This window comes from Apodemus sylvaticus, chromosome 1 (genome assembly GCF_947179515.1).
Source record: "Apodemus sylvaticus chromosome 1, mApoSyl1.1, whole genome shotgun sequence".
Lineage (NCBI taxonomy): Eukaryota > Metazoa > Chordata > Mammalia > Rodentia > Muridae > Apodemus > Apodemus sylvaticus.
In genome coordinates this window covers 50856332-50881999 of record NC_067472.1, presented here as the reverse complement: position 1 = coordinate 50881999, position 25668 = coordinate 50856332, and the positions used below count along the sequence as shown (strand labels likewise).

At 39.4% G+C, this 25668-nt stretch overlaps 2 protein-coding genes across 4 annotated transcripts in view; both read right to left on the bottom strand.

Annotated features, from left to right (window-relative positions):
- Positions 1 to 25668, bottom strand: part of Dtx4 (deltex E3 ubiquitin ligase 4) — an 852074-nt gene that overhangs the window by 673117 nt on the left and 153289 nt on the right. The window lies entirely within an intron of this gene.
- LOC127689761 (olfactory receptor 5AN1-like) lies at positions 12164 to 13111 on the bottom strand. The gene has a single exon (XM_052189374.1). The coding sequence runs from the start codon at positions 13109 to 13111 to the stop codon at positions 12164 to 12166; it is 948 nt and encodes a 315-aa protein (XP_052045334.1).

Below are 25668 nucleotides of genomic sequence, written 5' to 3'. Positions count from 1 at the left end.
TGGCCTGCAGTGATAGGATATCTTGGCCCTGGTAGAGAAATATTGGCTTGGTTGTTATTGATTGAGTGTTTAATGCTGATGTCTAGATATCTTGATCTGGGGTGATTTTATAGCTTTATGTGCCAAATTTTGGCTGGGTTTTGTTGGATGGCTGTTTTTTTCCTTGGGTTCTGTTTCCTGTTTGGGATTTCTGGTAAGAATGATGGTTGTGGCTAGGCTGTTGTTCTAACAGGAAATTTCTGCTAGTGTTGTTGCCTGGGATTGCGGGATAAGTTGGGGAAATGAAGGTTGAGGGAAAAAGTCTTTGTGACCTGTTGGGGGATGGTGTTAGGAAGAAAAGGGAGTCTATAATGGATTTCCTGCTTTAGGTCTGGGGAAGAGACCTGGGCAGGGTATCAGGGTCAATCCCTGTTGCCTGTTGCTTATAGCCTTTGACTTTGTGGTGTGGGCTGTTGGTGCATCTTAGGGAGAAAAGGAAAGATTTTGCTCTCATTCAGGTTATTTGTTGTCATGGGCAGAGGAGCTATCATAAAGCTACAAAGAGGGAATGTGTAGGAAGGATAGAAATGGACGGATTATAGGATCCACAAGAGGTGTTATCAGTGGGAAACTGAGGCTGCATTTAGTGTTCTATTGTAGCATAGGTTAGGAAATTGGGAGACAGAGAATCTTGAGGACAGAGACAGAGAAGAGAATGTGTGAAGCCTACGTTGGCATGTCTTTTATTTAATATCCAAAGCTATTGCTTATAGCCATTAACTTATAATTTACATATTTCATCTTTAGATTAAGAAGAAAGAAAATTCGTATCATTAAATTTATGGCAAAATACTGATTTTCTATAATCTTTTTGCAATTAAATTTATGCAGTAAATACCATGTGAGCTTTAGAATTTGAATGACTTTAAGTGAGCCTTCCAGTCTCCCCTTCTGGATCAGGAACAGCCTGGGCCATGGCGCCCCAGCTCCAGGCAGTACAGGAGGCCAGATCTGCACCCAGGGGCTGGCTGGGAGGAGGCAACATGTGCTGGTGAGTCCGGCCCTGCAGAGTGGATGATCCAGTCCTGAGGACTCTGGTGGGCAGCTTGCACTGGTGAGTCGGGCATTGACAACATGAGAACTAGATGGCAAAAGGCAAACTTAGGAACGTTACTAACAGAAATCAAGGCAATATGGCATCATCTGAAGCCAGTTCTCCATTAACAGTGTGTACTGGATACCTCAACACACCAGAAAAACAAGATTTGGGTTTAAAATCCCTGGTCATGATGCTGTTACAGGAACACATGAAGGACATAAATAAATTTCTTAAAGACATTCAGGAGAAAATGGATCAAAAGTTAGAGGCCCTTACAAGGGAAACACAAAAATCATTGAAAGAAATTCAGGAAAATACAGGTCAAAAGATAGAAGCCAATAAGGAAGAAATGCAAAAATCACTTAAAGAAATACAGGAGAACTTTGGTCAACATGCTGAGGTCATGAAAGAGGAAACACAAAAATTTCTTAAACAATTACAGGAAAACACAAACAAGCAAGTGAAGGAGCTGAGCAAAACCATTCAGGATCTAAAAACAGAAGTAGAAACAACTAAGAAATCCCAAATGGAGAGAACTTTGGAGATAGAAAACCTTGGGAAGAAATCAGGGGCCATAGATGCAAATATCAACAACAGAATACAAGAGATAGAAGAAAGAACCTCAGATGCCGAAGATACCATACAAACCATGGACTCAACAGTCAAAGAAAATGCAAAATGCAAAAAGCTTGTAAACCAAAACATCCAGGAAATCCAGGACACAATGAGAAGACCAAACTTAAGGATTATAGGCATAGATGAGAGTGAAGATTTACAACTTAAAGGACCAGCAAATATCTTCAATAAAATTATGGAAGAAATCTTCTCTAACCTAAAGAGAGCCGGCGGCGGCGGCAGCGGCAGCAGTGGCTGCTCCAGCTGAAGGGCCATCAGCAGTGGAACCAAGGCGTCACAGGGACCAGTTAGGCCCTGCGCCCACGACCACTGACCTTCGCTGACCAGCTGGGCAGCAAGCAGCTGCAGTTGTGCGGCGCCTTTCCTACACGGAGGCCACTTCAGAACTCGGCCTCCCACCAGTCAGGAGAGGTGCATCCATCTTGGTTCCGTACTCCAGGGATCGGACAGACTGAGGTACACAAACATAATCCGAGGCCAACACCGCGGTGATCTGAGCCCGACGGGCGTTGGCCTGCACCCAGGCCCTGGGTGGGTCGGGGGGCCATCGGGGTGCCAACCCGGCCAGGAGGTTTTTTGCCCAGGCCTGCGAGCACACCGCTGCCATTTTGCCTGCAGGACGACAGAGAGCTCAGGCGGGCAGACCTGTAACAGGCATAGCCTAAGGCTAACAAAGCGGGGGTCCAGGCCCCAAAAGGCACAGGACTGACCCCAAGAACTGGGTGACTTGGTGGGCCATCTGTGAGTCAACCCGCCCAGGTGATTGTTAGCAAAGCAGACTCTCCCAGCGCTTTCAGGGAGCGCGGGCGCACACGCCCGCCATCCTAGTCACCTGGCAGACCCAATTAACAGTCATAGCCCTAGGGGAACTTTGCTCGGACCTTGGCCTCCCAGGCTTTTGCCTGGACTCAGGGACTGGGCGGCCAGGCTAACCTTGTGTGCGACAGCCCGGTTGGCGGATCGGCTGCCCAGCGGAGTGAGCGGAACACAGGGGAGGTCACAGCAGCATACACCATCGGCACTCCCTGGGGGTGCACACAGGCTCCATCTGGTCCACAGACACAATCTGGGGCAAGGCCTCAGGCAGAAGCCCTTAGCTCTACTCTCTCCGCTTCGGGATCCAGATCAGTCTGGGCGGCAGCATTACATCTCCAAGTCCTGCAAGTGGCTAGCTGGGCTTCCGGGCGGCCAGCTGGGAGAAGTCAGTGTGCTCCAGTGAATCCAGCGGGCCCCAGCGGGAGCCTTCGGGTGCCTGCTTTGGGATCAGAACTGCCTGGGCAGCAGCACACTGTCTACAAGCAGTGCAGGAGGTAAGCTGTGCACCAGAGGCCAACTGGGAAGGGGCAGCTTGCACTGGTGAGTCCAGCACTGACAAGATAAACTAACACTAGTGAGAACTAGATGGCAAAAGGCAAATGCAGGAACGTCACTAACAGAAATCAAGGCAATATGGCAACATCTGAACCCAATTCTCCTCTACCAACATGTCCTGGATACCCCATCACACCAGTAAAACAAGATTTGGATTTAAAATCACTGGTCATGATGCTGGTACAGGAACACATGAAGGACATACATAAAGAAATTCAGGAGAAAATGGATCAAAAGTTAGAAGCCCTTGCAAGGGAAACACAAAAATCATTGAAAGAAATCCAGGAGAATACAAAAGCCAACAAGGAGGAAATGCAAAAAACACTTAAAGAAATACAGGAGAACTTTGGTCAACAGGCTGAGGTCATGAAAGACGAAACACAAAAAGCTCTTAAAGAAATACAGGAGAACTTTGGTCAACAGGCTGAGGTCATGAAAGAGGAAACACAAAAATCTCTTAAAGAATTACAGGAAAACACAAACATGCAAGTGAAGGAGCTAAGCAAAACCATCCAGGATCTAAAATCAGAATTAGAAACAACTAAGAAAACTCAAAGGGAGACAACTTTGGAGATAGAAAGCCTTGGGAAGAAATCAGGGGACAGAGATGCAAATATCAACAACAGAATACAAGAGATAGAAGAAAGAATCTCAGATGCTGAAGATTCCATAGAAACCATGGACTCAACAGTTAAAGAAAATGCAAAATGCAAAAAGCTTGTAACCCAAAATATCCAGGAAATCCAGGACACAATGAGAAGACCAAACCTAAGGATTATAGGCATAGATGAGAGTGAAGATTTACAACTTAAAGGGCCAGCAAACATCTTCAATAAAATTATGGAAGAAAACTTCCCTAACCTAAAGAGAGAGATGCCCATGAATATACAAGAAGCCTACAGAACTCCAAACAGACTGGACCAGAACAGAAATACTTCCCGTCACATAATAATCAAAACACCAAATGTTCTAAACAAAGAAAGAATACTAAAGGCAGTAAGAGAAAAAGGCCAAGTAACATATAAAGGAAGACCTATCAGAATCACAGCAGACTTTTCACCTGAGACTATGAAGGCTAGAAGGTCCTGGGCAGATCTCATGCAGACTCTAAGAGAACACAAATGCCAACCAAAACTACTATATCCAGCAAAACTCTCAATCACCATAGATGGAGAAACTAAGATATTTCATGACAAAACCAAGTTTACCCAATATCTATCCACAAACCCAGCCCTAAAAAGGATAATAGGAGGACAACACCAATACAAGGAGGGAAACTTCACCCTGGAAAAAGCAAGATAGTAACCTTTCATCAAACCCAAAAGAAGTTAAGCATTCAAATTTAAAAAATAACATCAAAAATGATAGGAAGTAACAATCACTATTCCTTAATATCTCTTAACATCAATGGACTTAATGCCCCAATAAAAAGACACAGACTAACTGAATGGATACGTAAACAGGACCCTACATTTTGCTGCTTACAGGAAACACACCTCAGGGTCAAAGACAAACACTACCTTAGAGTAAAAGGCTGGAAGACAATTTTATAAGCAAATGGTCTCAGGAAACAAGCTGGAGTAGCCATTTTAATATCAGATAAAATTGACTTTCAACCCAAAGTCATCAAAAGAGACCCTGAGGGACACTTCTTGCTGGTCAAAGGAAAAATACAAAAAGAAGAACTGTCAATCCTGAACATCTATGCCCCAAATGCAAGGGCACCCTCTTTCGTAAAAGAAACTTTATTAAAACTAAAAGCACACATTGCACCTAACACAATAATTGTGGGTGACTTCAACACTGCACTTTCCTCAATGGACCGATCAGGAAAACAGAAACTAAACAGGGACACAATGAAACTAATTGAAGCTTTGGACCAATTAGATTTAACAGATATATATAGAACATTCTATCCTAAAACAAAAGAATATACCTTTTTCTCAGCACCTCATGGTACCTTCTCCAAAATCGACCATATAATTGGTCACAAGACAGACCTCAACAAATATAAGAAGATCGAACTAATCCCATGCCTCCTATCTGATCACTATGGAGTAAAAGTGGTCTTCAATAGCAACAGAAACAACAGAAAACCCACATACACGTGGAAACTGAACAATACTCTACTCAATGATACTTTGGTCAAGGAAGAAATAAAGAAAGAAATTAAAGACTTTTTAGAACACAATGAAAATGAAAACACAACATACCCAAATCTATGGGACACAATGAAAGCAGTGCTAAGAGGAAAACTCATAGCCCTGAGTGCCTCCAAAAAGAAAATGGAGAGAGCATACATTACCAGCTTAATGGCACACCTAAAAGCCCTAGAACAAAAAGAAGCTATTTCGCCCAGGAGGAGTAGAAGGCAGGAAATCATCAAACTCAGGGCCGAAATCAATCAAGTAGAAACAAAGAGAACCATACAAAAAATCAACAATACCAGGAGCTGGTTCTTTGAGAAAATCAACAAGATAAATAAACCCTTAGCCAGAATGACCAAAGGGCACAGAGAAAGTATCCAAATTAACAAACTTAGAAATGAAAAGGGAGATATAACAACGGAAACTGAGGAAATCCAAAAAATCATCAGATCCTACTACAAGAGCCTATACTCAACACAACTGGAGAATCTGGAGGAAATGGACAATTTCCTTGACAGATACCAAATACCAAAATTAAATCAGGACCAACTAGACCATCTAAACAGTCCCATAATGCCTAAAGAAATAGAAGGAGTCATAGAAAGTCTTCCAACCAAAAAAAGCACAGGACCAGATGGCTTCAGTGCAGAATTCTACCAGACCTTCAAAGAAGAGTTAACACCAATACTCTTCAAACTATTCCACAAAATAGAAACAGAAGGAACACTACCCAATTCCTTCTACGAAGCCACAATTACGCTGATAGCAAAGCCACACAAAGATCCAACAAAGAAAGAGAACTTCAGACCAATTTCCCTTATGAACATCGATGCAAAAATACTCAATAAAATTCTTGCCAACCGAATCCAAGAACACATCAAAACGATCATCCACCATGATCAAGTAGGCTTTATCCCGGGAATGCAGGGTTGGTTCAATATACGGAAATCCATCAATACAATCCACTACATAAACAAACTCAAAGAACAAAACCACATGGTCATTTCATTGGATGCTGAAAAAGCATTTGACAAAATTCAGGATCCCTTCATGCTTAAAGTCTTGGAGAGAACAGGAATTCAAGGCCCATACCTAAACATAGTAAAAGCAATATACAGCAAACCGGTAGCCAGCATCAAACTAAATGGAGAGAAACTTGAAGCAATCCCACTGAAATCAGGGACCAGACAAGGCTGCCCCCTTTCTCCTTATCTTTTCAATATTGTACTTGAGGTACTAGCTCGGGCAATGCGACAACATAAGGAGGTCAAAGGGATACAAATTGGAAAGGAAGAAGTCAAACTATCATTATTTGCAGACGACATGATCGTCTACCTAAGTGACCCAAAGAACTCCACTACAGAGCTCCTACAGCTGATAAACAACTTCAGCAAAGTGGCAGGTTATAAAATCAACTCAAGCAAATCAGTGACCTTCCTATACTCAAAGGATAAGCAGGCTGAGAAAGAAATTAGGGAAATGACCCCCTTCACAATAGCCACAAACAGGATAAAGTATCTTGGGGTGACTCTTACCAAACATGTGAAAGATCTGTATGACAAGAACTTCAAGACTCTGAAGAAGGAAATGAAAGAAGACCTCAAAAAATGGGAAAACCTCCCATGCTCATGGGTCGGTTGAATCAATATAGTTAAAATGGCCATTTTGCCTAAAGCACTATACAGATTCAATGCAATACCCATCAAAATCCCAACTCAATTCTTCACAGAGTTAGAAAGAGCAATTATCAAATTCATCTGGAACAACAAAAAACCCAGGATAGCTAAAACTACTCTCAGCAACAAAAGAAAATCTGGGGGAATCAGTATCCCTGACCTCAAGCAATACTACAGAGCAATAGTGTTAAAAACTGCATGGTATTGGTACAGTGACAGGCAGGAGGATCAATGGAACAGGATTGAAGATCCAGAAATGAACCCACACACCTATGGCCACTTGATCCTTGACAAAGAGGCTGAAAACATCCAATGGAAAAAAGATAGCCTTTTCAACAAATGGTGCTGGTTCAACTGGAGGTCAGCATGCAGAAGAATGCGAATTGATCCATCCTTGTCTCCTTGTACTAAGCTCAAATCCAAATGGATCAAGGACCTCCACATAAAGCCAGACACTCTGAAGCTAATAGAAAAGAAACTGGGGAAGACCCTTGAGGACATCGGTACACGGAGAAAGTTTCTGAACAGAACACCAATAGCGTATGCTCTAAGAGCAAGAATTGACAAATGGGACCTCATAAAATTACAAAGTTTCTGTAAGGCAAAGGACACCATCAAGAGGACAAATCGGCAACCAACAAATTGGGAAAAGATCTTCACCAATCCTACATCAGATAGAGGGCTAATATCCAATATATATAAAGAACTCAAGAAGTTAGACTCCAGAAAACCAAACAACCCTGTTAAAAATGGGGTACAGAGTTAAACAAAGAATTCTCACCTGAAGAACTTCGGATGGCGGAGAAGCATCTTAAAAAATGCTCAACTTCATTAGTCATTAGGGAAATGCAAATCAAAACAACCCTAAGATTTCATCTTACACCAGTCAGAATGGCTAAGATTAAAAATTCAGGAGACAGCAGGTGTTGGAGAGGGTGTGGAGAAAGAGGAACACTCCTCCACTGCTGGTGGGGTTGCAAATTGGTACAACCACTCTGGAAATCAGTCTGGCGGTTCCTCCGAAAACTGGGCACCTTACTTCCAGAAGATCCTGCTATACCACTCCTGGGCATATACCCAGAAGACTCCCCACCATGTAATAAGGATACATGTTCTACTATGTTCATAGCAGCCCTATTTGTAATTGCCAGATGCTGGAAAGAACCCAGGTATCCCTCAACAGAAGAGTGGATGCAAAAAATGTGGTATATCTACACAATGGAGTACTATTCAGCCATTAGAAACAATGAATTCATGAAATTCTTAGGCAAATGGATGGAGCTAGAGAATATCATACTAAGTGAGGTAACCCAGACTCAAAAGGTGAATCATGGTATGCACTCACTAATAAGTGGATATTAACCTAGAAAACTGGAATACCCAAAACATAATCCACACATCAAATGAGGTACAAGAAGAAAGGAGGAGTGGCCCCTGGTTCTGGAAAGACTCAGTGAAACAGTATTCAGCAAAACCAGAACGGGGAAGTGGGAAGGGGTGGGTGGGAGGACAGGGGAAGAGAAGGGGGTTTGTGGGACTTTCGTGGAGTGGGGGGTTAGAAAAGGGAAAATCATTTGAAATGTAAATAAATTATATCAAATAATAATAAAAAAAATTCAAGACAAAAAAAAAAAAAAAAAAAAAAAAAAAAAGAAGAAGAAGCCTACAGAACTCCAAACAGATTGGACCAGAACAGAAATACCTCCTGTCACATAATAATCAAACCCCAAATTTACTAAACAAAGAAAGAATATTAAAGGCAGTAAGAGAAAAAGGCCAAGTAACATATAAAGGAAGACCTAACAGAATCACCCCAGACTTCTCACCAGAGACTATGAAAGCTAGAAGACCCTGGGAAGATCACATTGCACCTAACACAATAATTGTGGGTGACTTCAACACTGCACTTTCCTCAATGGACGGATCAGGAAAACAGAAACTGATTAGGGACATAGTGAAACTAATTGAAGCTTTAGACCAATTAGATTTAACAAATATACATAGAACATTTTATCCTAAAGCAAAAGAATATACCTTTATCTCAGCACCTCAACATATATAAGAAGATCAAAATAATCCAATGCTTCCTATCAGATCACTATGGAGTAAAAGTGTTCTTCAATAGCAACAAAAACAACAGAAAGCCCACATACATATGGAAACTGGACAATACTCTACTCAATGATATCTTGGTCAAGGAAGAAATAAAGAAATCAAAGACTTTTTAGAATTTAATGAAAATAAAGACACATGATACCAAAATCTATGGGACACAATGAAAGCAGTGATAAGAGGAAAACTCATAGCCCTGAGTGCCTCCAAAAAGAAAATGGAGAGAGCATATACACTAGCAGCTTAACTACACAAAAGCCCTGAAATAAAAAGGAGCTAATTCACCCAGGAGAAGTAGAAGGCAGGAAATCATCAAACTCAGAGCTGAAATCAATCAAGAAGAAACAAAGAGACCCATACAAAGAATCAATAAAACCAGGAGCTGGTTCTTTGAGAAAATCAATAAGATAGATAAACCCTTAGCCAGACTAACCACAGGGCACAGAGACAGTATCCAAATTAACAAAATTAGAAAGGAAAAGGGAGACATAACAACAGAAAAAGAGGAAATTCAAAAAAATCATCAGATCCTACTACAAAAGCCTATACTCAGCACAACTAGAGTATCTGGAGGAAATGGACAGTTTCCTAGACAGATATCAAAAAAACAAAAAAAAATTCCAGAAGCACCTCAAGAAATGCTCAACATCATTAGTCATTAGGGAAATGCAAATCAAAACAACAATGAGATTTCACCTCACACCAGTCAGAATGGCTAAGGTTAAAAATTCAGGAGACAGCAGGTATTAGCAAGGATGTGGGGAAAGAGGAACACTTCTCCACTGTTGGTGGGATTGTAAGATGGTACAACCAGTATGAAAATCAGTCTGGTGGTTCCTCAGAAAACTGGACATGACACTTCCAGCGGACCCTGCTATCCCTCTCCTGGGCATATGCCCAAAGGATTCCCTGGCATGTAATTAGGACACATGCTCCATTATGTTCATAGCAGTCTTATTTATAATAGCCAGAAGCTGGAAAGAACCTAGATGTACCTCAATGGAGGAATGGATACAAAAAAATGTGGTATATTTACACAATGGAATACTACTAAGCAATTAAAATCAATGAATTCATTAAATTTTTAGGCAAATGTTTGGAACTGGAAAATATCATTCTAAATGAGGTAACCCAATCACAAAAGAATACACATGGAATGCAATCTCTGATAAGTGGATATTAATTAGCCCAGAAGCTCTGAATACCCAAGGCACAAATCACATAACAAATGACTCCCATGAAGAAGTAAGGAGAGGGTCCTGATCCTGGAAGGGCTTGATCTAGCATTGTAGGGGAGTACTAGGACAGAGAAAAAGGAGGGAGGTGATTGGAGAATGGGTGGGGTGAAGAAGACTTATAGGACATGTGGGGAGGGGGGAACTGGGAAAGGGGAAATCATTTGGAATGTAAACAAAGATTATGGGAAAAAAGAGAATGACTTTAAGTTAAAATACTTCATGCATAACTACTGTACTTCAGGTCATCAGTCTTATTGGAGACACAGCTCCCTTAATTTGCTTGGAATCTATCTTATAGTCTTTGATAATTTCAGATTCAGAGTAATTGAAGAGTGCATAAAGTTCTAGTTGTCTTTAATTGGCCAAAGTTAACTTCAGCATGGTTTATAGTAAAAAATAAGCTAAAGGATAAACAATCATTTGCAGAAGGTGAAATAATGTGAAAGACTAGTGTTGAAATTTTTTGGGTTGACAGGTATCTGGGGTTTCTGATCATGCTACGTCAGATGTTAAAGGCACAAACAACCAAAAACTCAAGACTTAATCACAAAGCTTTATTTTTTTGTTTTACTATTACATAATCCACCAAGATTAGCCTTGGTCAGTCAGCTTGATCCATCTCCCATATCTCTACTGATCGAGCCATGTCTGCAACATTGCCTATCTCAGTGGCAAAATGAGAAATCACAAAGGACAAAGTAAAACCTATCTGTGGAGGTTTCCTCCCACAGATCTTTGCATCACCTCTGCTCCTTTTTCATTAAGCAAAACCCATTATACTTAAGTGTGATTTTGAGCATTGCCATATATAATCCTACATGAGAAAGAAAGTAGAGGAAAGTATATTTGGAAGAAGCTGATGCCATTTCCTAATCATGAACTTGTTTTTGCCTGCCAAAACAAAAAGAATATCCAGACTCTAGAAAACAAACCATCTAAGCTCCTGTCAGACACTGCTTTTCAGCATCATTGAGGGATACTTAATAGGCTCTTGATTATACCTATATTTTTCTTTAATTTTTGAGAACTGTATAACATTTCACATAATTTCTGTTAGATTTTTGAGATTGAGTATGCAGTAACTTACTACAGAAAATTCAAATATATACTGCCATAAGTTATAGAATGTATATTTGAAAAATCAGAAGCAATTTCATATTATTCCATTGTTTATATTAAACAAGAATAAACTGACACAATGTAAGAGAGGAAGTTAGAGTACCACAATATCAGATTCTGCTACTGGTTATTTGGAATTTAAATTTGAAATCTCATATGGATTTTGATTTCAAGAATCAAATAATCACATTCACAGTAAATGAAAAAAACATTTCCTTCATCTTTTCTGAAGTCTTAGTCGACATCTTTTTCACTTACCCAGTAGCTTGTGGAGACAAGAATAAGACCTCAAAATTCATAGATAATTAGCATTCATTTCCCTTAGAAACATTTAACTGTCAGAAGTAGTTTTTGCCTAGGAGGCCCAGCCAAGTCAATGTTACTTTTATTCCTTCTAACAGGAAATTTCTTGTTCAGAAGCAAAGAACAACCTTGATGTCCACCTAGTCTTTATTCTGCTGAATTGGGCCATTTGAGACAAGAGTTTTGAGCCCAGGGATGCTTACAGTCTTGTGTAAGGACAGGAACCAGGGCTGGAAAGTCTTTAATTGCAGCAACAAATACTGATAAATTTGGCTTTTTCACAAATACTGTGGATAATTAATGAAAGATGAAAGTTATTTCTAATTTAACATGAAATGTATAAACCTTCAGGATTTACACAGATTATGTGTGAGTAGCATTGAATCAGTCACAGTCTATATTGCTATCATCAGTTTGAATCTTTTTTCCATATGAGTGGGTAGTTTGTAGGGAAAAATCTGTTAGAAATCTCCGAATCTTTTCTTAGTAACATCCTGGCTTCTTCTGTAACCTCTTTAAAGCATCTTTGATTTCCTTGTTCCTTAGACTATACACCAAAGGGTTCAACATAGGAATCAACACAGTGTAGAAAACAGACACAAATCTGTCAAATCTTGAGGAGCCACCAGAGCTGGAACTGAAATAGACAAAAGCACTGGAGGTGTAGAATAGGGAAACAGCTGTCAGGTGAGAAGCACAGGTGTTGAAGGCCTTGGACCTGCCCTTCGCTGAAGTGATTTTCATGATGGACAAGATGATATAGCCATAGGATACCATGATGACTAGGGCATTTATAAGACAATACAGCACTGTTACTATGAGAACCACTACCTGTGCCAAAAACGTGTCAGTGCAGGATAGTTTTAACAGCTGGGGCAGGTCACAGAAGAAATGTCTGATGACATTAGGTCCACAGAAGTGGAGCTGCAGCAAGGCAATTATTTGAGATATAGAACCTATGAATCCTGCTGTATAACTGCCCATCACCATCTGAGCACATAGGGTGGGTGACATGATTGATGAGTAGAGAAGAGGGTTACAAATGGCAGCATACCTGTCATAGGCCATGGCTGTCATGAGGCAAGATTCACTCAGTCCCACTGTGGAAAACATGAAGTATTGAACAATGCATCCCACAAAGCTGATAGTTTGCTTTTCCTGGAAGAGATTGGAAAGCATCTTTGGGACTGTAGAAGTGATATAGCAGATGTCTATAAAGGACAGATTACTGAGGAAGAAGTACATAGGTGTATGGAGGTAGGAGTCCATCCTTATTAAAACAACCAGGCATAGGTTCCAGGTCAGTGTTGTAATATACAGGATGAGGAACATAACAAAGAGCAGTGCTGTGATTTGGGGGAAATCAGAGAATCCCAGGAGGATAAATTGGGTGATCTCAGTAATGTTTCTTCCTTTATTCATTGCCTCCATGATCCTAGTTAGTATTTTGGAGGAGAAAAAGAACACACTGTTGGTTCAAGTGAAATAATAACATTATCTATCTCTTTCTGTGAGTCTGGAGCAGAAAAAATACTCCATTGTCTTTCCAAAGAAAGAACCCAGTATTTCCTTTCCAGCTTTCAATGAAATCCTGCTCATTTTCTAGATCTCACCTAATTCTTATACTGTCATGAGAATTTAAAAAGATAATTAAAGATTGACTAGAAACATTTATTAATGCAACCATGATATTGCTGAGCTTATGAAATAGATGTCAGTTGTGATTGATTGTAATAAGTGGCTTTAGTGGTTTACTTATTCTTCTGAGTGTAATTGCTGCTTCGGTCTCATGACAGTGTAGGTGTTCTTTCAAAATAAATATAAAAACATTTTATATCCTAGATTATGATTTTAGTAATTTTTATTATCTTTTTCATTTAGGGAAAATTCCTCTATTCATAAGAATTTCTCAAATGCTTTGCTAATATATTTAAACATTTTAAAAGTAGCCTGGAGTATTATGTAGTATACAATTGTGGTAGAATTATTCATGTGTGTTCAATAAATTCATGGACTAAATCTTATCAACTTTTCCTATAAAACTTAAATCTGGCATTGGGTAGTCCATTCTTGTCTTTAAGGAAGCATTATCTAAGTTTCAGGGTATTTTTCTTAGTTGGACAACATTATAGCATGAATGTGGTCAAAGGTTCAGAACAAGAGGCTTAGGTGTGATGCCCCATGCACTATGAATTTGTCTAAGCTGCTTAAGATAACTAATGTTTCTCTTTTCCTAACAAACTAAGCACCAGTGCTCTTGGACCCCAAGTTTTCTGGGAGGATTATAGGCATCCTAGAAACACTGACTCAATGTCTTTGGTTCTGGGAAACTTGATCCATCACCTTCAATAGATTTCATCATTTTTTTTTTTAACTTGCATTCTGGTAACATGGTTTTCCAAGCTTTGGTATAGTCTATGTAGTCCATAATCTCCAGAAGAGACGGGGGAAATGTGGATTCTTATTTTGATTCCCAGTAATAATTTTTTTGATAATTTTTCAATTTGGTAAAGGGGTAATTCTGAATATACTCACTGTCTTTGATAAATATATTTCCTGTGTTCACCATCTGTCTGGACAGCTAGAGAAGGAAATTTTTCTGATATAAACCTTGAATCTGAACTTCATTAGTACAAGTAATGGAGATGCTTCAGTACTGATCTGACAAAGATGTGATTAGTTTCAGGTGTGTCAGGCACAAAACCATGTGAATCAGAGAAGTTTACTGAGTATCAAATGATTCGAGTTAAAGAAGCCAGAAGGCTGACATTAAGACACATGCCATTTCTGCTCATGTTGTCTGATTTTGGATATCTGCTTTATCATCATGGTGGCCTCAGGCTTGCCAGCACAACCAATGAGAATAACCAAAAGCTGTTGGAGGTCTTCTAAAAAGACAGCAGAAATTACAGGGAGTATGTGTCCTTTCTTTAACACTTACCTTATCTCTAGCCAAACAGAAGATATGAATCAAGCTGTGTACTTCTACATTGATCAAATTCTCATTTTTAAAGCAGAATTCTGAAGAAGAGAATTAAAATATTATCTAATATTAGGAAAGGGGAAGCATAGACTAGCATAATTTTTACCTCAGCTAACTTTCCTGAAACAAAGTTTGTTTTGATTCAGGTCTCTCTGGAAGCCTTACACAACTGTCATTGATATTCATTGTTTCTTTATAATACAAATGAAGAAACAGAAGGCAATAAATGTCACAGTAAGATATTTAAGAATTTAACTCTCATATCATGCCCCAAATTAATGCAATTTTTTATGTTTGAGATAATTCTATTGACTGAAGTTCAGAAAATCCAATAAAGAGAAAGAAAATGCTTTTCAGACTAACGAAGTTTGACAGAAATGAGAGGAGATGAATGAATGAGGTAAATATCTAAAAACCTTGCCGCATGTAAGTCCTACTGTAAAAACTGCATAGGTCTTGACAGAACGCAGATTCTACATACAAAGTCTTGATATTTAACCCTAACCCCAATTATAGAAGAGGACGCAGTTGTTTTGGAAGGTTCAAAGTACCTATTTTTTTTTCTGTGTACTTTTCCATTGAGTGCAATGGTTCTCCTTAGTGGATGCTTTTGGCCATGGACTTAGTTATCCACTCACAGCAACTGAAACCATAACACTGGGATCCTGTTGGAGTTAAGATGGAAGGAGAAAAGCCAATTATAGGGAAATACTACAGACACTTACTCTCTGGTGTAATGGTTGCTAGGCTGACTTCCCAAATGATTTTTGCCATGTGTATCAATTCTCCAATTTCCACTGGACCTTTAATGATTTCAGGGTTGCTATTCTGTGCCCTCTGGTTAGTCTGGCTAAGAGTTTATCTATCTTGTTGATTGTCTTAAAGAACCAGCTCCTAGTTTTGTTGATTCTTTGTATATTTCTCTTTGTTTCTACTTGGCTGATTTTAGCCCCAAGTTTGATCATTTCCTGCCTTCTACTCCTCTTGACTGTATTTGCTTCCTTTTGTTCTAGAGATTTCAGGTATGATGTTGAATTTGGCAGTGTATGCTCTCCCCAGTTTCTCTTTTGAAGGCACTCACTGCTAAGTTTTCCTCTTAGCAATGCTTTCTTTGTATTCTATACTTTTGGGCATGTTGTGCCTTCATTTTCATTACATTCTAAAAGGCTTTAATTTATTTCTTCCTTGACCAAGTTGTCATTGAGTAGAGTGTTGTTCAGCTTCCATGTGTATGTGGGCTTTCTATTGATTTTGTTGATCTTGAAGACCAGAGTTAGTCCATGGTGATCTGATAGGATGTATGGGATTATTTCAACCTTCTTGCATCTGTTGTGGCCTTTTTTGTGACTGATTATATCGTCAATTTTGAAAAAAGATACCATAAGGTTCTGCCAGGAGATCCCCACCTAGATCTCGATGCCAGGAGATCTCGATACCAGGAGTCATTCTCACTTAGATCTCGATGCAGGGAGTCATTCTTACTTAGATCTCAAAATCCCCTCCTCTTGAAGCTCATCTTTGGATAGGTTACTATAGCAACTCCTTTCCACTTCACCTCTTCATGACCCCCTTTATCATGCCAAAATTCCAGCATCGATAACTAGCCTTTCCCAGAAAAACTGTTTCTAAGAAATGATGCCAGTCCCCTGAGATTGTTCCCCCTTGACCCCTCCCTACACCTTTACCCTTCCCTTTAAATTGCCTTGTGTGAAAAATAAAATTTGACAGCTTGATCAGAATACTGTCTTGCTGTACATCTCTCGTGTCTCTTGTCTCTCGCCTTTTCCTAGGTGATTCGGTGACCTTGTTGACTGTCCTGCGGGTCGGGACAAGTTTCTGAGACAAAGGTATATTCTTTTGTTTTAGGATGAAATGTTCTATAAATATCTGTAATCTGTTTGGTGTATAATTTCTGTTAGTTTAGATGTGTCTCTCTTTAGTTTGTGTTTCTACAATCTGTCCATTGATAAGAGTGGGGTGTTGAATTTTCCCACTATTATTGTTTGAGGTACATGTGTGCTTTAAACTTTAGTAGAGTTTCTTTTATAAATGTTGGTTCCCTTGCATTTGGAGCATAGATGTTCATAATTGAGTGTTCTTCTTGGTAGATTTTTCACTTGATGAGACTGAAATGTCCTTCCTTATATTTTTTTGATAATTTTTTTGTTGAAATTCGATTTTATTTGATATTAAAATGGCTACTCCAACTTGTTTCTTTGGACCATTTGCTTGAAAAAAATTTCCAGCCTTTTACTCTGAGGTAGTGTCTGTTTTTGTCACTTAAGTGTGTTTCCTTTATGCAATAAAATATTGGGTCCTGTTTATATATCCAGTCTGTTAGTCTATGTCTTTTTATTGGGCAATTGAGGTCATTGATGTTACGAGATATTAAGGAATAGTGATAGTTGCTTCCTGTTATTTTTTATGTTATTTTTATTTTTGTGTGACTATCTTCTTTTGGGTTTTTTGAAAGAAGTTTACTTTATTGCTTTTTCTAGGGTGTAGTTTCCCTCCTTGTGTTGCTGTTTTCCATATATTATCCTTTGTAGGGCTGTATTTGTGGGAAGATTTTGTGTAAATTAGTTTTTGTCATGGAATATCTTGTTTTCTTCATCTAGGGTAATTGAGAGTTTTGCTGGGTATAGAGTCTGGGCTGGCATTTGTGTTCACTTAGGGTCTATACGACATCTGCCCTGGATCCTCTAGTTTTTATAGTCTCTGGTGAGACATCTGGTGTAATTCTGATAGGTCTGCCTTTATGTGTTACTTGACCTTTTCCCCTTACTTCTTATAATATTCTTTATTTGTTTTGTGCATTTGGTATTTTGACCATTATGTGACAGGAGGAATTTCTTTTCTGGTCCAATCTGTTTGGAGTTATGTAGGCTTCCTGTATGTTTAGGGGAATCTCTTTCTTTAGGTTAGGGAAATTTTCTTCTATAAATTTGTTGAAGATTTACTGGCCCTTTAAGTTGGGAATCTTCACTCTCTTCTATACCTATTATCCTTAGGTTTGGTCTTCTCAGTGTGTCCTAAATTTCCTAGATGTTTTGGGCTAGGAGCTCTTTGCATTTTGCCCGTTCTCTGACTGTTGAATCAATGTTTTCTATGGTATCTTCTATAGCTGAGCTTCTCTTCTATCCCTTTTATTTTGTTGGTCGTGTTTGCGGTTTTGACTCCTGATCTGTTTCCTAGGTTTTCTATATATAGGGTTTTTCTCTTATGTGATTTCTTTATCTTTTCTATTATCATTTTTACATCCTGGATAATTTTTTTCAATTCCTTAACCTGTTTGGTTGTGATCTCTTTTATTTCTTTAGGGGATTTATGTGTTTCCTCTTTAAGGGCTTCTTCCTGTTTATCTGTATTCTCCTGTATTTAAGGGAATTTTTATGTCCTCATTAATGTTCTCGAACATCATCATACGATGTGATTTTATATCTGAATTTTGCTTTTTCTCGTGTGATAAGTTGCCCAGTACTTGCTGTGGTAGGAGAACTAGGCTCTGGTAATGCCAAGTAGCCTTAGTTTCTGTTGCTTATGTTCTTGCTCTTGCCTTTCACCATCTGGTTATCTCTGGTATTAGTTGGTCTTGCTGTCTCTGACTGTGACTTGCCTCTCCTACACGCCTATTTGTCAGAACTCCTGGAAGACCAGTTCTCTCTGGGAAGAAGTTGGGTATTAAGAGCTGTGGTACAGGGTTATCCCTGAGGTGCAGATGTAAACCGGAAATATTCTGTCCCTGTCTGTTCCTTGGTTCCTATGTCCTAATGGCTCAGGGCAGGTCCCTTTTGGGCCAAGAATTTTAGCAGAAGTGGTAGTCTTACCTGTGCTCACAGGTGTGTCAGCATTCCTGGGAGACCAGCTCTCTCCTGATGCTATTTGAGTGTGGAACACTGTGGCACAGGATCAGCTCCAGGTGCAGACCCATACAGTATATTTTTATAATGGTTTCCCCTGTTTCATGTGCTAGATTCTTCCCACCTCCTCGCCCTTCCAACTGAAATCCCTTTCTTTCTCTTTTTTTATGTTTACTTTTTTGGATCCTCTTTCTCACTAATGAATTAATTAATTAATCTTTTATTTATTTATTTATTTATTTATTTATTTATTTATTAACTTCCCAACATCAGTTTTCCTCTCCTCCCAGTCCTCCTCTCACATAGACCCTCTCCACTTTCCCCCATATCCTTCTCCTAAGAGAAGGGCAAACATTACTTCTGTGTATCACTCTCTTACCCCCAGCACATCAAGAGACTGGAGATACATGTCCTCTCACACTGTGGCCAGAGAGGACACTGAATTAGAGGAAAGAGATGTACAGGAAGGTGCTTATATTTTTGCCCTTGCCTTTTGCTATCTGGTTATCTCTGGTGTTAGCTGGTCTTGCCGACTCTGACTGTGGCTTGCCCCTCCTGCAAGTCTGTGTGTCAGATCCAAGCACTTCCCAGATCCAGTTGTTGGGGAACCTGCATGAAGACCAAGCTTCACATCTGCTTTATATATGTGGCAGTAGGGGGTAGGTCTCCCCATCTGCTCTTTGTTTGGTTATTCAGTCTCTGGGAGCCACAAAATGTTCATGTTAGTTGCTTCTGTTTGTCTTTCTATAGAGTTCCTGCACTCTTCAGGCCCTCAATCCTTTCCCCAACTCCATGCAATGTTTGGCTGTGGATGGCTGCATGTGTTTTCATTGTTGCTTGGCAGAGCATCTCAGGCAACAGTTATCTAGGTTCCTGTCTGTAAACACAACAGAGTATCATTAGTAGTGTCAGGGATTAGTGCTGCCCCATGTGATGGATCAATTTGGCCCAGCCGTTGGTTGGCAATTCGCTTGGTCTTTGTTCTAACTTTGCCCCTTGGAGGGTCACATATTGAGTTGAAGGTTTTGGAGTTGGGTTGCTGTCCTTCTCCCCTATATTGGGAGTCCTGCCTGGCTACAGGAAGTGGCTACTCAGGAATCATATCCCCCACTGCTAAGGGGGTCAGCTAGGAGTCACCTCCATAGGCACCCTGGGACTTCCCCATGTCCCAGGTCTCTAGCCTGTCTTAGAGATGCCACCTACCATACCACCAAATTCTGTTCTTCTCCCTTGTTCTCCCTTTACTTGATTGCCTTACACACACTAACTGCTTCCCTCATCATCCCCTCTTCCACCCAGTTCCTCCCTCTATCCACCTCTGATATCTACTTTGTTTTCCTGCCTGAGAAAGATTAAACCATCTTCCCTTTAAATCTCATTATTTTGCTTCTTTGGCTCTATGTATTGTATCCTGCACTTTATGACTAATATCTACTTGTAAGTACATAGCATGCATGTCTTTTGGGTTTGGGTTACCTCACCCAGGGTGAGATTATCTAGTTCCATTCATTTGCCTAAAAAAATATGTGATTTCCTTGTTTCTTGGGTTCGTTTACTTGGAAAACTTTTTTTCTAGCCTTTATCTACAAAGATAATATCTATCTTTGTAGCTGAGGTGTGTTTCTTGTCTGCTACAGAATGGTGGATCCTATGTTTGAATCCACTCTGCTACCCTGTGTTTTTTTTTTAATTAAGGAATTGAGACCATTGATATTGAGAGATATTAATGACCAATGACTCTTCCTGTTATTTGATGTTGGTGATGGTACTGGGTGTGTGTTCTTTGGTTTTCCTGGTGTGGAATTACCAATTTCTTGTCTTTTTTTGGGTGTATAGTTATGCTTCTTGTGTTGGAGTTTTCCTTTTAGTATCCTCTATGTAGGGCTGGCTTAGTGGAAAGATGTTGTTTACCTTTGGTTTTTACATGGTATATCTTGGTTTCTCCATCTATGGTGATTGAAGGTTTTTCTATGTATTGTATAGTAGTCTGGGCTGGCATCTTTTAGATCTTTTAGAGACTGTAAGACATCTTCCTTTAGGATCATCTGTATTTTAGAGTCTCTGTTGAGAAGTCTGGTGTAATTCTATTAGGCCTGTCTTTATATGTTACTTGACTTACCAGGCAAACAGAAAGCAGGGGTTTGGGCCTTGGGGACCTCATCTGGTTGGCCCTGGCAGAGCAAGCTTTTAATTTCTGAGAGTTACAATTATTAGATATATTCTTTATTTACATTTCAAATGATTTCCCCTTTCCTGGTCCCCCTCCTTCGAAAATCCCATAAGCCATCTCCCCTCCCGCGTTCCCCAATCAACCCCCTCCCACTTCCCTGTCCTGATATTCCCCTACACTGCTGCATCAAGCTTTTCCAGGACCAGGATCCTCTCCTCCCTTTGATGTACAACAAGGCCATCCTCTGCTGCTATGTGTTTGGAGCCATGGGTAACACCATGTGTACTATCTGGCTGATGTTTTTGTCCCTGGGAGCACTGGGAGTACTGGGTGGCTCATATCCTTGTTTCTCCTATGGTGCTGCATACCACTTCAGTTCCATGAGTCCTTTCTCTAGATTCCCCATTGGGGACCCTGTGCTCATGTCAATGGTTGGATGAGAGTGTCTACCTCTCTATTTGTCATGCACTAGCAGAGCCTCCCAGGTGACAGCTATATTCGGCTCCAGTCAGCAAGTACTTGTGGGAATTGATAATAGTGTCTGGGTTTTATAACTGTATATGGGATGGATCACTAGGTGGGGTAGTCTCTTGATGGTCTTTCTCTCAGTCTCTGCTCAACACTTTCTCTCTGTATCTCCTTCTGTGGCTATTTTGTTCCCCCTTCTAAGAAGAACCAGAGTCTATACTCTGTACTTCCTTCTTCTTGGTCATCATTTGATATGTGAATTGTGTCTTGGATATTCCAAATTTCTGGGCTAATATCAACTTATCAGTGAGTGCATACCATGTGTTTTCTTTTGTGATTGGGTTACCTTACTTAGGATGATATTTTCCAATTTCACCAATTTGCCTAAGATTTTAATGAATTCATTTTTTTAATAGCTGAGTAGTATTCCATTGCATAAATATACCACGTTTTCTGTATCCATTCCTCCTTTGAGGGACAACTGTGTTTTTTCCAGCTTCTGGCTATTATAAATAGGACTGCTATGAACATAGTGGAGTAGAGCAAGTGTCCTTATAATATGTTGGGGAATCCTCTGGGTATATGCCCAGGAGTGGTATAACAGGGTCCTCCAGTAGTATCATGTCCAGTGTTCTGAGGAACTGCCAGTCTGATTTCCACAGTACTTTTATCAGCTTGAATCCCACTAGCAGTGGAGGAGTGTTCCTCTTTCTCTACATCCTCGCCAGCACCTGCTGTCTCCTGAGTTTTTGATCTTAGCCATTCTGACTGGTGTGAGGTGATATCTCAGGGTTGTTTTGATTTCCATTCCTCTGATTAATAAGGATGTTGAACATTTCTTAAGGTGCTTCTCAGCCATTCAATATTCCTCAGGTGCAAATTCTTTGTTCAACTCTGTACCCCATTTTTAATAGTGTTTTTTGGTTCTCTGGAGTCCAACTTCTTGAGTTCTTTGTATAGATTAGATAATAGTTCTCTGTCTGATGTAGGGTTGGTAAAGATCTTTTCCCAATTTGTTGGATGCCATTTTGTCCTATTGACAGTGCCCTTTGACTTAAAGAAACTTTGTAATTTTATGAGGTCCCATTTGTCAATTCTTGATCTTAGAGCATAAGCTATTAGTGTTCTGTTTAGGAAAATTTCCCCTGTGCCCATGTGCTCAAGGCTCTTCTCCAGTTTCTTTCTATTAGTATCAGTGTGTATGGTTTTATGTGGAGGTCCTTGATCCACTTGGACTTGAGCTTAGTACAACGAGATAAGAATGGATCAATTTGCATTCTTTTGCATCCTGACCTCCAATTGAACCAGCACCATTTGTTGAAAGGCTATTCCCCCCCCTCCCAACACACACACACTGGATGGTTGTAGCTCCTTTGTCAAAGATCAAGTGACCATAATTGTGTGGGTTCATTTCTGGGTCTTCAATTCTATCTTCCTGATCTACCTGTCTGTCACTGTACCAATACCATGCAGTTTTTAACACTATTACTCTGTAGTATTGCTTGAGGTCTGGGTTACTGATTCCCCCAGAAGTTCTTTTACTGTTGAGAATAGTTTTAGCTATCCTGGGTTTTTTGTTATTCCAGATAAATTTGAGAATTGCTCTTTCTAACTTTGTGAAGAATTGAGTTGGGATTTTGATGGGGATTGCACTAAATCTGTTTATTGATTTTGGCAAGATGACCATTTTTACTATATTAATCCTGCCAATCCATGAACATGGGAGATCTTTCCATCTTCTAAGTGAGGTCTTCTTCAAATTCTTTCTTCAGAGACTTGAAGTTCCTGTCATACAGATCTTTCACTTTTTTGGTTAGAATCACACCAAGATACTTTATGTTTGTGACTGTTGCGAAGGGTGTCATTTCCCTAATTTATTTTTCAGCCTGTTAATCCTTTGAGTATAGGAAGGCTAACTGACTTGTTCACGTTAATTTTATATCCAGCCACTTTGCTGAGTTGTTTATCAGTTGTAAGAGTTCTCAGGTGGAGTTTTTTGGGTTGCTTAAATATACTATCATATCATCTACAAATAGTGATGATTTGACTTCTTCCTTTCCAATTTTTATCCCTTTGACCTCCTTTTATTGTCTAATTGCTCTAGCTAGAACTTCAAGAACTATATTGAATAAATATGGAGAGAGAAGGCAGCCTTGTCTAGTCCCTGATTTTAGTAGGGTTGCTTTAAGTTTCTCTCCATTTAGTTTGATGTTGGCTACTGGTTTGCTGTATATTGCTTTCACTATGTTTAGGTATGGGCCTTGGGCTCCTGATATTTCCAAGTCTTTTATCGTGAAGGGATGCTGGATTTTATCAAAAGCCTTTTCAGCATCTAATGAAATGACCATGTGTTTTTTTTCCTTGAGTTTGTTTATGTAGTGGATTACATTGATGGATTTACATATATTGAACCATCCCTGTACCCCTGGGATGAAGCCTATCTGATTGTGGTAAATTATAGTTTTAATGCAGTCTTGGATTCGGTTGGCCAGAATTTTGTTCAGTATTTTTGCATCGATGTTTATGAGGGAGATTGGTCTGAAGTTCTCCTTCCTTATTTGGTCTTTGTTTGGCTTAGGTATGAGCATTATTGTGGCTTCATAGAATGAGTTGGATAGTGTTCCTTGAGTTTCGATTTCATGGAAAAGTTTGAAGAGTATCAGTATTAGCTCTCCTTTGATGATATGATAGAATTCCCTGCTCAACCCATCTGGTCCTGGGTTGGTTTTTTTTTTTTTGTTTGTTTGTTTGTTTGTTTGTTTTTAGTGGGAACCTATTAACAGCTTCTATTTCCTCAGGACTTATGCAACTATTTAGATTGTTTATCTGATCCTGTTTTAGTGTTGGCACCTGGTATGTATCTAGAAAGTTGTACATTTCATCCAGATTTTCTAACTTTGTTGAGTATAAACTCTTGTATAAACTTTGTTGAGTATAAACTCTTGAATTTTCTCCATTTCTGTTGTTACATCTCCCTTTTCAGTTCTGATTTTATTAATTTGGATACTGTTTCTGTGCCCTATGCTTGGTCTGGTTAAGGGCTTATCTATCTTGTTGATTTTCTCAAAGAACCAGCTTCTGGTTTTGTTGATTCTTTGTACAGTTCTTTTTCTTTCTACTTGGTTGATTTCAGCCCTGAGTTTGATTATTTCTTGCCTTCTACTCCTCTTGGGTGTATTAACTTCTTTCTGTTCTAAAGCTTTCCAGTGTACTGTTAAGCTGCTAGTGTATGCCCTCTCCAGCTTCTTTCAAGAGGCAATCAGAGCTATGAGTTTTCCTCTTAGCACTGCTTTCATTGTGTCCCTTAAATCTGGATATGTTGTGCCTTCATTTTTATTAAATTCTAAAAAGTCTTTGACTTCTTTCCTTATTTCTTCCTTGACCAAGTTATCATTGATTAGAGCATTGTTCAGCTTCCATGTGTATGTGGGCTTTCTTTTGTTTTTCTTTCTATTGAAGACCACCCTTACCCCATAGTGATCAGATAGGAGGCATGGGATCAATTCCATTTTCTTATATCTGTTGAGGTCTGTTTTGTGACCAATTATATGGTCAATTTTGGAGAAGGTACCATGAGGTGCTGAGAAGAAAGTATATTCTTTTGATTTAGGATGAAATGTTCTATAGATATCTGTTAAATCCATTTGGTCCAAAATTTCTGTTAGTTTCACTGTCTCTGTTTAGTTTGTGTTTCCCTGATCTGTCCATTGATCATAGTGGGGTGTTGAAGTCATCCACAATTATTGTGTGAGGTACAATGTATCCTTTAAGCTTTAGTAAAGTTTCTTTTACGAATGAGGGTGCCCTTGTATTTGTAGCATAGATGTTCAGAATTGAGAGTTCTTCTTGGTATGTTTTTCCTTTGATGTGTATAAAGTGTCCTTCTGTGTCTTTTTTTATGACTTTTGGCTGAAAGTCTATTTTATTGGATATTAGAATGGCTACTCTAGCTTGTTTCCTGGGACCATTTGCTTGGAAAACTGTTTTCCAGCCTTTTACTCTGAGGTAGTGTTTGTCTTTGATGCTGAGATGTGTTTCTTTTATGCATCAAAATGTTGGGTCCTGCTTACAGATTCAGTCTATTAGTCTATGTCTTTTTATTGGGGAATTGAGTCCACTGATGTTAAGAGATATTAAGGAATAGTGATTGTTACTTCCTGTTATTTTTGATGTAATGTTTATGTTTGTGTGGTTATCTTCTTTTGAGTTTGTTGAAAGAAGATTAATTCTTGCTTTTTTTAAATGTGTAGTATCCCTCCTTTTGTTGGTGTTTTCCATTCATTATCCTTTGAAGGACTGGATTTGTGGAAAGATATTGTGTAAATTTGTTTTTGTCATGAAATACCTTGGTTTGCCCGTCTATGGTATTTGAGATATTTGCTGGGTATAGTAGTCTGGATTGGCATTTGTGTTCCCTTAGGGTCTGTATGACATCTGTCTAGGTTCTTCTGGCTTTCATAGTCTCTGTTGAGAAGTCTGGTGTAGTTCTGAGAGGTCTACCTTTATA

Excerpts from the sequence above, each read along its gene's own strand:
- LOC127689761 (XM_052189374.1), bottom strand. The coding sequence starts at position 13,111 with ATGGAGGCAATGAATAAAGGAAGAAACATTACTGAGATCACCCAATTT.